This window comes from Megalobrama amblycephala, linkage group LG13 (assembly GCF_018812025.1).
Source record: "Megalobrama amblycephala isolate DHTTF-2021 linkage group LG13, ASM1881202v1, whole genome shotgun sequence".
Lineage (NCBI taxonomy): Eukaryota > Metazoa > Chordata > Actinopteri > Cypriniformes > Xenocyprididae > Megalobrama > Megalobrama amblycephala.
Window position 1 is genome coordinate 22,664,119 of NC_063056.1, and position 14,820 is coordinate 22,678,938.

At 40.5% G+C, this 14,820-nt stretch overlaps 1 protein-coding gene across 2 annotated transcripts in view; it reads right to left on the reverse strand.

Moving 5' to 3' along the window:
• The window catches only part of rbms3 (RNA binding motif, single stranded interacting protein), a 171,864-nt gene that overhangs the window by 151,725 nt on the left and 5,319 nt on the right, over positions 1–14,820 (reverse strand). The window contains exon 1 of one of the 2 annotated variants that reach the window (XM_048152603.1): positions 12,456–13,712. The exons of the other annotated variant lie outside the window; for it this stretch is intronic. Within the exon in view, the coding sequence (XP_048008560.1) occupies positions 12,456–12,530 (75 nt within the window). The 5' untranslated portion in view covers positions 12,531–13,712. Of the gene's footprint in view, positions 1–12,455; positions 13,713–14,820 lie in introns of those variants that run through there. 2 annotated transcript variants of the gene reach the window in all.

A 14,820-nucleotide genomic window follows, 5' to 3' on the forward strand; every position in this document is an offset into this window, starting at 1 on the left:
AAAGGAGAAAGACATCCCTTCATGAATGTCAATATGGACTCTAATTGGCTCGTACAGGCATCCCTGTTTTCTTTAAACAAATGTTGGCCATTAAGCCGTGAGTGAGATGATTAGTGTGAAGTTGGTGTGCGGTGCGCCGATACACACGTCCTCTTATGGAATGTGTCCGCACAGCCATTAGCACGCCGTCCCTGACATGCCCCGTGTCCTCTCTCCTCTCACACCTATTTGTCAAACCGCCCACCATTTCTTGCAGAAATAATGACACCCCAATCAGAGACTGGGACTAGTGTGTGTCTAACCTTATTTTTTGAAGTGCAAGATGTTTTTTTTGACAGAAAAGGAAGCTGATGGAAGTCAGACAGACTGTAGCGGAATATAGATGCGGGCGTCGGAAAGTTTAAAAGACGTTTTAAAGTTTAACATCCTCCCCCAAAAGGCCCTTCTGCTTTCTGGCTACCGCAGTGTGAGATGAAAGCGCTTTTGCTTCTACAAAAGACTTATTTTTTTGTGCCTAGCACCACTTTAGCCAGCTAAATGCATCTCATCCCGGCGACTTGCTAGTCGCCGGGATGAGATGCATTTAGCTGGCTAAAGTGGTGCTAGGGAAATACAATCTCGGTGCAGAGGGGAAAGTCTGGGCCAGCATTTCAAACAAAGGCACGCTAGCACAAAAAGACGAGAAGGGTAAAACCCTGGGACACTGGGCAGTGTAGGCCCTTAGGGGCCCATTGTTTTCAAAGAGCATTATGAAGAGATACACATGCGCAGAAAAAGCGGTTCACACGCATGCTCTAGTTGAGGGTGAGACCTGGCTGCAGCTGAGTGGCGCACACAAAGGAGCTTAATCATTCATAAAACTGGAGAGGCTAATAAAATATGCAGCACATGAATCCGGCGAACAGCAAAGTGCTCCGGTGCTGCCTAAACTTTTAAAAAGACACATTGAATCAACGACGCATAACTATTGTGTGCGCGTATACCGATTGTGTGTGCGCATACAGCTGGGGCTGAAAGGATGAGGTCACATTGTTTGTAGCATCTCTAGGGCTGATCCTGTCAGGACTGCATCCTCTTAATTTCTGTCTTCTCCACCTCTTTATGCACTTGTCTTGTTCATTCTCTGCATTTTTGCTACTTTACTAATGGGGACAGTGTGCAAGGAGACTGGAAATGACAAGGGAGTGAGCCACAGGAAGTAGCAATCACGAATGACATTTCTGTAACATCTCCATTGTTTTCCTAGCAATGAGATTAAACAGACATCAAATGGAGACTTCCTTCTCAGATGTTTCTGAGCTTCTGTTAGCAGATCTCAGAAATTTCTCAAACTGGACTTAAGCATTCAAAATTCAAAGTTAGAGAATTGATTATAAATGCAATCATTTCTCTATTAAGATGTTTTATATGTTACTGTTCATAAGTTTTGTCAGTAAGATCTGAGACAGAAAACATCTGAGACAAAGTTTATACTTCTATGACACATATCTGAGAACGTTACATTTCCAGAGCCATAAAAAAGTACTGACATTATTCTCTGGAATGGTATCAGGAAATAATATAAAACTCGAACTTCAGTTGCCCAGAGTGTGTGCGCTAACCCCTAAGCCACGGGTCTGACCTCTCTGTACTTCTTTCCCTCATTATGTTTCACACAGCAGTTTGAGGGAGCGTTAGAAGTTGCAATCAAGGGTGCTGTCGTGTGACAGATAGCTCGGCTAATAAGTCCAGGCATGGTTTCTTCACCACCTAGCACCTCTAGCAGCCACGCACTCAAGTGAACTGAACCATCAAAAGCAGAGGCTCCTGCCTTCAAGCTTACCATGGCTAACAAGCACAGCTGTTCACTGAACCCACCACAGACCAGCTGAGGATATATTAGTCATGTACAAACAAATGGATAAAAGAGAGTGTGGAGTAATCATCGCTATTTTCACAATAGACTTCACCTCAGGTGAACATTTTCATTTTTTCAATTTATCAGGGTTGTGCACCATTTAGAATTGAATCGAGAACGTGTTTTAAATTCCAGTTCAGATTTGAATTGGATAAAGCAAAATTTTTGAAATTCAAACAAAGCCGTGTGTGAAAGCTTGAAAGTTTTGCTTCTTTTGCTGAACACAAATAAAGATATTTTGAAAAATGTCAGTAACTAAACAGTTGATGGGCCCCATTGACTTCCATAGTATGGAAAAAAAAAAGTCTATGGGGTCCCATCAACTGTTTGGTTACTGAGATTCTTCAAAATATCTTCTTTTGTGTTCAGCAGAAGAAAGAAACTCATACAACTTTGGAACAACTTGAGGGTGAGTAAATGATGACAGAATTTTCATTCATTCCCTATAAATATTTAACATGCAAGGTTTATTTAAATTTAACCAGTTTCAATTATTCAGTTTTCAAGATTTTTAGATATGTTTTACTTAAGTCAAAGAATTATTAAAACAAAAACAGAATTTTAGCATTGTATACTGTGTTTCTTTATATTTAAAGTCCCCCTGTAGTCAATAATTTTATTCCTTAAAACTCATCTTTGATCACCAAAATGACAATGTTTTTTTCCTGTGAAAAAATTCTTTATGTATTAAAATAGCTTGAATGTAACTCTACACCCTTGCAAATTAATATGCAATATTATATATGCAAATTAGCCCCACCTCCACTCACTCGCAGAAGCTCAGAGATCCACTTACTGAGCTAAACGCAGCACAATGGTATCGCTTTTTCATTAGAAATGCTGTGAACATCTCAGAACATCAGTCGAGAAAGGAATATATTTCATTGTAATATACATCATACACCCGCTATATTGCTAAATCCCAATTTTTCATATCAACAGTAAACTATATCGGGATAACCTGTCTTTTCTTAAGACTTCCCTTGCTTCAGAGCGGTAATAGTTAATGATATGCTAAAGCCTGCCGGCACGTTGACGTGATTGGTTACAAGGTAGTTTGTGACGTCAGAAACACCAGCGATTTCAAACTGCGTCTTTAGATCACTGCAGTTTTAAAGAGAAAATACTCAGTAAAGGTGTTGACTGATGAATTTGCACAATTTTTTTTTGTCTTAAAGCATACTAAAAACACCACATAGTCATAAAAACAACATTAAAAACTTGATTTTCACCACAGGGGGCTTTAGTACATTTATGTACTTCATTTCCCAGAATGCAATATACTATTTAATTTCTATACATGTAAATTGAGTAAACTCTACTTCCTGTAATTCTAATTCAACTTCCTGTGGGTTATGGCCAATTTAATTCAAAATCACATTCATAATTTTAAAGGATGCCAATTCTTAAACTCAGAAACCCTGGTATACATTAAAGCTGTGATTCACCTTGACATTCAATAGAAAACATATGACCTCAGCGGCCACATTTAGCATGATGGAAAGTCTAGAGAAAGAGCACGCCGCACGTTTGAGTGTCATTACTAGCTCTGTATTTAGCCTTGAGCCTGGGGATATGTTTGGACAAGTCTTTGAGTGTCTGCCGCACAAATTATCCTGATAAAAGCACATGGGGCGAGCAAATTAATTCAACCGAAACCCAACAAAAGCACTGTTTACATAAGCTAATCCCAGGCACCGTGCTAGCCACCATGCCAACCCAGAGCAGCCTCTGCAGGCGTGGGGAAATCTTTATTGAATCATCACCCTGTCCCTGGGCACTTTTGAGACCCCAAAGTGTCTTTATCCAACTGGGGAAGTGAAGGAAGGAACGAGTCCTTTCAGATGGCATCTTTACGGTCTTCAGTGGTTTGAAATCGGGGCCAAAACAAATGGCCTTTCCCAGAGCGGTCCTTAATGTATGTTTTTCAGGCCTGATTTCAAGCCAGACCGTGGAGAATTGGATATAGTTATGGTGGGTTAGAATCGCTGTTGCTGTGTCCTATTATAGGAGGCTCTTTTAACACTCAAAAGGTGTGTGCATAGTCCTTGCGTGTACTTTTCATGACATGGAAAAGGTTGGAGTGGTAGATGAGTGCATGGGGGTGGGGTCCGTGGAATGAGTAGCACCTTCTCAAGGATTTATGACACCTTACTTCGCCTACCCTGTCCTTGGTTGCTTTCAGGGGGAAACGCTTTCCAATGAGTCTCTAGATGAAAACGCACGGGAGGGGCGGAAGAGAAGATGACAGGAGTGGTTGAAAGGCACTACACTGTGAAGGAGGAGCGGGCTGCCACCAACATCCCTCCTCTTTTTCTCGAAATCGAGTGGTTATCGTTTGTGACTAAAGCCAAACTGCACAGGCTGTTCCTCTTTGCCATTTGTGTGAATTCATAGCAAAAGCAGCTTTCCTAACCGCTAATTACAACTTGAAGCTCATTAACCACCGGTTTTATACACACACAAGCATGTGCGACCGCTGACGATGGCGTCATACGTCAGTCCTTTACATCTAGATGCTTTATCCATTCCAAAATCTCAATTCAAGCACATCCCTGCTTCCTAAGAAAACACTATCCCTTTACAGAATCCACAGTGATTTATATGTACAGCTAAACACTCACCCTCTAACTAAAATCTTGTTCCTTGTTTATCTCAGAGACGCAAAGACACAAAGCCCAGCAGCGACAGCGCCAATGAAGAACTGGTTCGGACGCCGAAGGTAAAACGTCAATGAGTCCCTGTGTTGCTGCAGCCTTCCACGGTTTTGGCTTGTTCCTCCTCGGCCATTTATCCCTGAACACAGGCTTTGTCGAGCACTTACGCTAGTGGCCTAAAAGCAAGCTGTGTGTAAAAAAGAAATGGCAGGGCCCTTAAAAGGGGAGAATACATCAGGCCCGGGTTGTTACAAAGTGGTCCTCTATTAAAAATGCAGCAGGGCCATTACCTCAGGACCGGTGCCTTTCTCCTCTGGTTCTCTCAAGCCCACAGAAACCAACTAGCTAGCTCAGATCACCCCATTACAGCCTGTACCACACATGAATGCTGGCCATGGATGAATCTGGAAGTGCTTAAAAGTGACACTGACCAGATGCACAAGAAAAAGACTTTTTATATAAAAAATATTGTAGCTCGTAATGTAGTTTATAAGTCCATGTCTATCCCACACACTCAAAAAATGACTTATTGCTGCTTGTTCAATTTATTTAAATGGATACTCCATCCAAATTGTCATTCATGAAATTGCTTTTTTTTATTTTGTGGAACCCAAAAGAAGAGATTTTGAAAAATCTTTTTAGAGTTAATGGGGACCAATGTTTTTTTTTTTTTTTTTTTTTTGTATCTTCTTTTGTGAGGATGAGTAAATAATGACAGAATTTTTATTTTTGAGTGAACTATGCCTTAAATTAAAATTAGCTAAATTCTGAAACATTTTGTCACAACTTAATTTGATTACTTTCAATTCATTTGAATTTGTTAAATGTTTATGTTATTCTTAATTCATTTGTGTTGGAACTACATTCTTTAAATAATTTATGATGACATGAACTGAAACTGGACAGTGGATTTTAAATTCCCAGCATACTTTGCATGAGACTCGTTGACTTGTTGAAATCAAGTGAAAATTAAGTATTTTTGAACTGACATATTTGAAAGACATATTTGTGGTAAAATGTGTGGTTTGATTGGTGATTTTAGAAGAGTATTTGTCTAATTTTTGTGATTACCCTTGTGGAGCTTAAGTTGTGGCGGCCACATGTAGGCTGTGGTGTGCGTTTTGTCCATCGCTATCTCACGACCAATTCGTACGTATTTTACGAGGTGGCTAATTCATATGAATTCATACGACCTCACTTTTTGTCTAAACCCCAGAGACGGTTAGGTTTAGGGTCGGGGTTTGGGGTAGGTCATTCGTATGAATTCATACGAATTTGTCAACTCGTAAAATACGTATGATTTAGCAAAAAACGTATGAATTCGTATGAGTGAGGTCGTATGAATTTGTACGAATTGCCGTGAGATCGGGTTGGTTTTGTCACTCAATGAGAAACAGCTGTGCTAACACCAGTGCAGTCTCTTTTTTCACCTCCCATAAGTTATGTGTTGTAAAAGAAGCTATACTTAGCATGTGACCATACCCTGTGATGATTGTTTTTATTTACTGAAGCAGTTAAAGGTGCTGTATATAATTTTTTGACTGTACTAAAGCATAAAAATACCATAATATGTTTGCAGATATTTAGGAAATATGCTAGGTTCACATACTCGTTGTCTGAAAATCAATGCTACAGCTAGTTATTTTACTTTGAAATGTGCGTTCCGTGTCATAATGTCTGTTTTTGTTTTGGTCTGTGTGTTTCCGCCCATTGCCAATTTACCCAGTACTATTTCGACACCCTGGGTTGCCAGTTGGTGGAAAATACAGCGTATTGCAGCCATTGAAGCCAACAAACAAGATTGCAGATTCTACCTGACCTAAAAAGCCTCAGATTCCATCTAAAAATCTGTAGGAACGGGACCATCTTAAAATGCGAATCCACTTATTAACTTACAGTGTGAGCGTCGAGTCTGAGGAGGAGGGGCAAGGGAAACAACTCTCTCCAATTATTTTGAATTTAGACTGCAGTACCCATTTCAACCGCTAGCAGCCATTATTACATACTGCACCTTTAAGATTAATTGGATCAATCAGTGTTTTTTTTTTTTTTTTCCTCAGGTGAAATTCACATAAGTGAAATTAATGTGATCTGCTTGAATTAAGATGAATTTTAATAATCAGTACAATTCATTTTTAGTTTAAGTTCAGATAAATCTACTCGACTTTGGAAATGTGTCATTATTTTATGCTGTGTAAGTCCAATGAACATTTTTTTGAGTGTAGAAAAAATAATCACAAATAAGATCTGTTTAATTTCCCGCTTGTTATACTTGGCAATGAAATCAAGGGGAAAGCAAAAAGAGACTTTGGTTAGGTATCCTTCTTTTCAGAATCAAAATATTTTTTAAAGATCCTTATCCATTAATCACAAATGACGAGAAAGGGGGAAAAAGTTGGTCAAAAAGACTTTACTGAGAACTCCATTAGTCAGAAGCTATGAAAGGGCAACATTTGAGCAATAAGCTTTTTTCTAACAGTTTGGTGGATTAATATAATGAAAATTTGAATGAAGTATGGTCTTTTGTTTGTATATTTACGTCTCATCGGATCAGACTTTACAGCCAGAACTATTAGTTTTATCAATGCTATTGTACTAGTACTTTAACTCAGCAGCATGTGAGTGACAATGGAAGTTTTTCTTGCACATTCTTTTATTGGTTTTGTGTGACTGGATGCGCATCAGAGTTATTACTCTCTGATGCAAGATGTGAAAATCTAGAACACATTTCACCTTCAGAACAGGCCAGAAAATATTGAAGTGCTGCTACAAACAGCTCTTCTGTGCGTTTTGTATTCTTTCTTGTTTCTATGTTCATGACTAATGCAGAGCGTTTCACCCCCATCTTGGGCATAAAATTTTATCCACCTATGAGGGTATGTTTGCCAAGTATGTTCCTCTTTTCAGAGTGAACCCCACCCCTCTGAACAGATGGCTGGAGTGAATGCCCAGGACACAGTAGGAGAGGGAGAGAGAGAGGAAAAGGGAGGGAAGAGGAGAGAAAGACCGAGAGGAAACGAGAAGGACATTGATGGACTAAAACAGTGGTCTCAAACTCAATTCCTGGAGGGCCACAGCTCTGCACTGTTTAGCTCCAACTCACACCTGCTTGGACATGTCTAGTAATCCTGAAGACCTTGATTAGCTGGATCAGGTGTGTTTGATTAGGGTTGGAGCAAAACTGTGCAGAGCTGTGGCCCTCCAGGAATTGTGTTTGAGACCACTGGACTAAAAATATGAGCGTTTGTTGTATTTAAAACAATATCTTTTGTGAATACTAGACCATTTAGTGATGTAGTTTAACATGCATGTTTTCCAACTAAATGAAGTCACGAGACACTCTACTGATGTTCAACATTAAATAGAAACATTAGAGTGAAAAGACATTCTGAACTGTCGCAAAGTCGAGATGGATGGATGGATGGATGGATAGATAGATGGATGTTTAACTTGAAACTCTGACAGAGATATATTACTATTGTATAATAGAATGTTCTAATAGAAAGTAACCATAACAATAATAGTTTTTTTATATTTATATTTTAAGGAATATCGCACAGTATCACCCAATTTTCCTGTTTTAAACAGGAATCCACTGTTGTATGGCTTTTTTTTTTTTTTTTTTTGCCAAAAAATGAAAGGAATTGTTCAAATTTCATTTGATTTTAAAAGATTACTTAAATTGTTTGTTGCATGCATTTGATAACCACTATCATTTATATAAAAAATTGTATTAAATAAAAAATATTGTATTAAAAAAATGTAAGTATTTAAAGTTCAGTGTTAAAAGTTAAAAGACAAAACAATTTAGGAAAAAATAAAGCACTATTGTTAAAATGTCAATAAATTAGTACATTTTAAAAATCCTTTTTGATTATTACAATTTAATTAAACCATAAAAATGGGGAAATATAAAACAATTGGGGAAAAATAAAATAGATTTCATAAGGCCCTATCTGTGGTTTAGACACGCATTCAGATGCTAACAGAAAAATTACACACGGACAGGCATAATTTAGCACTCTCACAGATCTGACATCCCCAATTCGACGGTTACGCAGACACTTACAGCAAGCATTTTACAGGGCAGGCTTTCCCGACGGAAGTGTTTACATGTATAATTCACACATGCATACAAAGCCTGCACTCTTGTAAGTTCATGTATCTGTGTATGTCATTATGGCTCGCTTCCAACAAGAAAAACACGCATACCAAAAAATACTTTAGAGCACGAACAACCCAAATTATTATTATTTTTTTTTAGAAACAGTATTATAGCCAAATATCACGCAATGCTATTACAAGTAATGTTATTATACAATTGGAGGGAAAACGCTGGACAGGGCAAGTAATTAGGACTCCAACAATATCTGATGGAACGAATAACCACATTTTTTTTTTAAATAACAACCAGACAATTATTTAAAATGTTAAGCATATTTAAGGTCTAAATTACTCAATTTGTCGCAGTGAGTCATTTGCGTGTGAAAGTGTGCTTGTGGATTTTAATCTATCCTTTCACCTGTTTAATGGCAGTGTTGGTAATGAATACCGAAAATCAAATTGTCGTTGATACCAGAAAATTGCTTGTCCATTAATGAGTTTAATTATTCAGATGAAGGTTGTTTGGAGGAGGGGAGATGAGAGCATTTTCTCCATTGTGGTAAAAAAAAAAAAAGGTGCTGCTAGAGGAAAATGAAGCATCAGTCTGGTAATTATCCACAAGCAGAGTAAATATCACAACGTAATAATCCTAAATGACATTGAGAGCAGCAGAAATATAATGAGCCACATATATGCATCGTTCCCATAATGCAGCAGGAACGTTGCTGGCAAGCCGCGTGTCACCTCACTGCAGGGCAGTTAGCGTGCACTCCCACTGAGAGGAGAGGTTTAAACGGCCGACTGGATGTTATTTCTGCTGTACATAAAGCTGACCCCACAGAGTGTAACCGAACACCACACACACACACACACACACATACACACACACTTGCTCGCATATGCAATCTCATGGCTCTGGATTTGAGTGCTCGCTCTGGCTCTCTTCCTCTTATCCTTCTTTCGAAACATCAATGCACACACACACACACACACACACACACACACACACACACACACACACACACACACACACACACATAAAGCTCTAACTCCTAGCTGCTGATTGAATGGAAGACGGGGCCCCACTGGCCTCTGTTGACACAATACCAGGGGGGAATTACCTCCCTTAAATTCTATTTTATATCCCACTGGTGTATGGCTTCTGTCAAGGATACCTCAGCCCACACACTACTCACGTTTATACATCCACCCATTTTCTGCTAAAACCTGAGAGGGGAAAGGTTGGTGTGATATCGATACTGTACACTCTAAAAAAAATGCTGGGTTAAAAACAACCCCAGTTGGGTTAAAAATGGACAAACCCAGTGATTGGGTTGTTTTATCCCAGCAGTTGGGTTAAATGTTTGCCCAACATGCTTGGCGGTTTTATTTAACCCAACTATTGTTTAAAAATGACCATATGGCTGGCTTAAAATTAACCCAAAATAGGTTGGAAATTAAAAATCAGACACATAATTACTAGAGGCAACAATAATAATCAAAAGGTAAACATTTATTAATAAGCAATTTAATAAATGTTTATTGTTTAATTATTATTCATTAAACTTATTAATAAATGTTCATTTATTAAACATATTAATACATATTTAATTTCCAACATATTTTGGGTTCATTTTACAACAATACAACAATAGATGAGTTAAATAAAATTACCCAGCAGGTTGGGGAAACATTTAACCCAACCACTGGGTTAAAACAACCCAATTGCTAAGTTTGTCCATTTTCAACCCAGCTTGGTTGTTTTTAACCCAGCATTTTTTAGAGTATAGACATGCGCATTAGGGTTAGACTACAGCTACATTGTGAGATTTGTGAATTGAGGGATAAATAATTTCAACTCAAATATGACTGTAAGGAAATAGAATTAAAATGAATACAATTCACATGACTAATTTTAAACCAGAAAAAAAGTTTGTCAAGAAAAATGTTAAATGTTTGCTGGACAAAGCTTTGAGGAAAGTTTAAAAAGCACTGAAGTTTAAATGTTTACAGATTCACTGTTCACTTTATGTAACATCATCACCGAGGAATGATATTGTTTGCATCAAATTTCATGTTCAGTGATATCTTCGACCCACATAAAACAATGGATGGATTTTGAGTCACATTTAATTTTCTTTTGAATCTACTTCAGTGAAAGTAAGTAATTTACATGTAATTGATACCAGGGTCTTTATATAATTTAACTGAATTACTGATTCTCGACAGCTTACTGTAGCATCATAATTTCCCCTGCTTAACATTTGCCTCTCATTGAACACAGAGCATTATTGGGGCAGAGAGAGAGAGAGAGAGAGAGAGAGCGAGGGCAGTGATTGTGTGTCAGTTGCCCCTCTTCCCCCTCATGATTGATTTCCCCCGGAGGAATGCCTGCACTCAGAGAGCACGCTAGAATCAAGATTAATAACAGGCCATTTACATCCCAATCACGCACACACACGCAATCGCACTCACGCTGACCCGTGCTCACATGAGGTCTCCATCCTTCACAGGCGAGACCGAATATCTGAAATCTGAAACTCTCTCCCAGTGCCAAAAAACCTCCTCCATCTCCTTTAATATTCTACAGATCAATAATTATTCCCAGACTGGCCCATTTGACCATTACCCATGATGCTCCAGTGTTTGCCATAGTGCTCTACTTTGGTAAGGATCACCAACATACTTTGCGCAATTCTGAACCGTTTGAATATGCATGCATTCTCCTTGACAGGCCCTATTTAGCGAGGTGAGTTATTGTTGCGAGGACTTCTGGTTGCGACAAGAGAGAAGGACAAAGACATTATGCTCTGGACGAGCCCCCACATCCCTTGGAGACACTCTGAGAAACTCATTAGACAGCGGAAGTGGGTAAGATCCAATTTGACGTGACCTTGAAGGCAGCTACAAGGAGTGGGGAGTGTGTGTGCGTGTGTATTGATGGGTAATACGGTGCCTGTTGCTAGTGTCATGTATAGACTAGTGATGAAGGGCGTCAATCAAGCTGTTTTTGCAAGCTCCTCTGAGATTTTGAAGGATGAGATTGGCCACGATGTTACTAATTTATGTAAAGTGTAACAGGGGTAGATGGAGGGAAAGAGAGAAGTCGTAAACACTTGCTGATGGAGAGCGACTTGGCCACTGCCGTTTATCATTTGTCTTTTGGGAACGCTTGCATATTTGGCCAACGTTGAGCAAGCAACTCCTCCAAAAGACTTTCCATAAATTTTCTTCCCTTACATTCATCTTTTGTACTTTGTAATTTACCCACCCCGAGTTGATCAGGAAAATGCATCTTCACGCCCTTTGTTCTAACAGCCATTTTTTAAACTCTGATCCAATCATAGCTCTCTCTCCACTTTCATTCACTCAAACATGTAACGCAAGTGCCGGCCTCTTATGGGGCGCGGCGCATAAAAACATTCATGAATCACAGAGGGAGGCCAAGATCACCAGTACCCCCGATAGCATCTCGGCACTATCGATCAGCCTGTGGTAATCAATTCTCCACGTCCGGGTGGTGTAGGGGCTTAGAGAGATGGATGCAATTATTCAAGTCCCTCCACCACAGGCTACACAGCTGAGAGGACAGAATCTCTGGATCGCGAGTTTGTGTTCGAGAGTGTGCGCATGCATTCTTGATAAATGGGCACTCTTGCACCTCCAGAGAGCGGCCCATGTCAAGTATTGGTCATGTGGTTTGTGTGTCAGAAATCTGTCACAATGATGCGGACGCAAGGAAGTGTGTGAGGCAAAAAATCAGAACATCACAAAACCAGATAACCAAGGTGCCTTACCTTAGTCTGAAGGTAGTGAGGGTAATAGTAAGTGTACTGGGGGTACATTGGTTGCTGTTCCAAACGTTTGCCCATGTAGCTGGAATCCTTCTGGCTGTGGCTGGATACAGAGACTCGCGTGTGGGATCCAACAACTCAAAAAGCCTCCGCTTGTGGTTCCGCAGCTAGAGGCTAGATCCGTGTGAGGAACGGAGCCAGAGGAAGGATGGAGAGAGAGAATGAGATGATACAGACACGAGCGAGCGTGTGTGCGCCGTGCTTCTCCTCTTCACGCGTCTTCGGGAGCAGGGGAGGAGGAGGTGATGGAAGGACAGCGGAGGTACGAGGATGGGATAGCAGCGGAGGTGTGCGTGAAGAAAAAAGAGCAGCGGCACAGGAGAGAGGAGAAAAAGGAAGGAAGGAGGTGAGGGAAGAGGAGGGGGCACTGTGGCGATCACTTCTCTGGAAAACCGGCTTCTAGTCTCCTGCTCATGCCTTGACTGCCCTCTTTCTATCTATCTTGCTCTTTCTCACTCACTCTCTCTCTCTCTCACTCTCTCTCTGACAGTCGGTGCAGCGTCGGTTCCCAGAGGAGCTTGTCAGATATCCCAGTCGCACACTTTGTTCCCGTCTGGCGGATGCACAAAGCGGCAATGTAGACAGTGGTTGGATTTGGATCTCTGTGCGCACAGCTGACGGGACTCAAACCCTCTGGAGGAAGGACCAGACGTTAGCCGTGAGGTTACGAGGCACACAGGAAACGGCACAAACTCCAGGCAGACTGCAGTATCCGAAAACTCCAAGTGCAGCACCACTGTTTTTCCTCTGTGATGTTCTTTTCTTTATTACCCGCCTCCCTCGTCTGCCTGCTTTGTTGCGCGCGAGTGTGTGTGCGAGAGTGAGTGTGAGTGTGTGTGGCTGTGTGAGAGTGTGTGAGTGTGTGTGCGCGCTGCCGGCTGCTCCACACTGTGGGGAAGATTGAAGGGATCAGCTTTGGCACTGCCGTGTCACTCCTCCTCCACAGCCTAGTGGGTGGGGCTAAGGTCTGGCTGCACCACTCCCAGCCAGGGGAGTGTCTTAAGCAGCCTATCTCTGTTTGTCCTCATGGGAGAGCTGCCGCCCACTGCACAGCTTCACTAGTGCAGAAGGGGAAGACTTACTCTTACTCCCACACTCTGGGGGAGGAGACTGAAGACGACACAGCAAGGAGCCGAGGCCCCCTAATGGTCAACCACAGCCTGTACCTCATCCAATCTCCTTTTTCCCCAAGCCTTTTTTTTTCTCTTTTTATCCTCAGAGTGTATTTTTAACTTCACTTTCTAAATAAATAAAACATGAATGTCCGTAAGATGTTTCTTTGCTCTTGTCTGACACATGCTGGTAGCTTTGCATCCACTGATACACTGACATACTGACACACTGACATTAATACTAGTAAATAAGTGCAGTGCACAAATGGCCATGAATTGTGTTCTACCATAAGCCTAAAGCACTGGATCCAGGAAGTGAAATGCTGTGCTGGGAAAGAGCACAGATGCTTTTTTCCCCCCACAACCTCTGCAATAATGTGTGTTGCAGTGGCCAATTATTTGCAGCAGAAAAATGGTCCCTAAACATTCCTATACCTTCTTTCTTTGTTTGAGTTTGCACTTTGATCGTTGTTTTGACATTGTGGTATTTTTTTCTCAGTATCCGCAGTGCTTTTTTAATAGAAGTTCACATGCAGATATGGCTGTTCATAAGAGACAGTTTCAGGGCGTGACAAATTAGCACAAAAAAAAAAAAGCGAGCTTTAAGTGTTTGCAGACTGACGGCAGCAATTATGAGAGCCATGGCAATTTTTTTTGTCCAAAGACTGCAGTAAAGTGAAAGGAATGTGAGACCTAATAAACAAAAAGCTATTGGGAAAAACAACAATACATTTTCATTAGGACAGACTCTCATAGAAGTCTGCAGTGCGGGAGAGAGAGAGAGAGAAAGAGAGAGAGAGGTGTGTGAGTCTAGCTCTCTCACCACTATGATTGGAATGCTGAGGCACAGAGGGAGGAAAGGAGAGAGAATGAGAGAGATGAGAAGCCGGTGGAAGGGGTTCAAATAATCCACAGCACACCAAGTGCATGGCCACTAAAAGTCAAAGCAGCAATAGAAACACAAATGGAACAGCTTTTCAAGAGCTGACAATAGAAACACTATTAAAGGGGTCATTTCATATATATTTTTTTATTATTATTATTTTTCCCGGAGACTCTCTTATAATGTTAGAAATGTTTTTAGGACATTCATAGTTATTTATGAGTTATTTCCACACTGGCTCTGATCCTTAGAATTATACCATCCATTTTTTGCAGCCTTTAAGACTCTGTAGGGCTTTTCACACTGCGCTTAA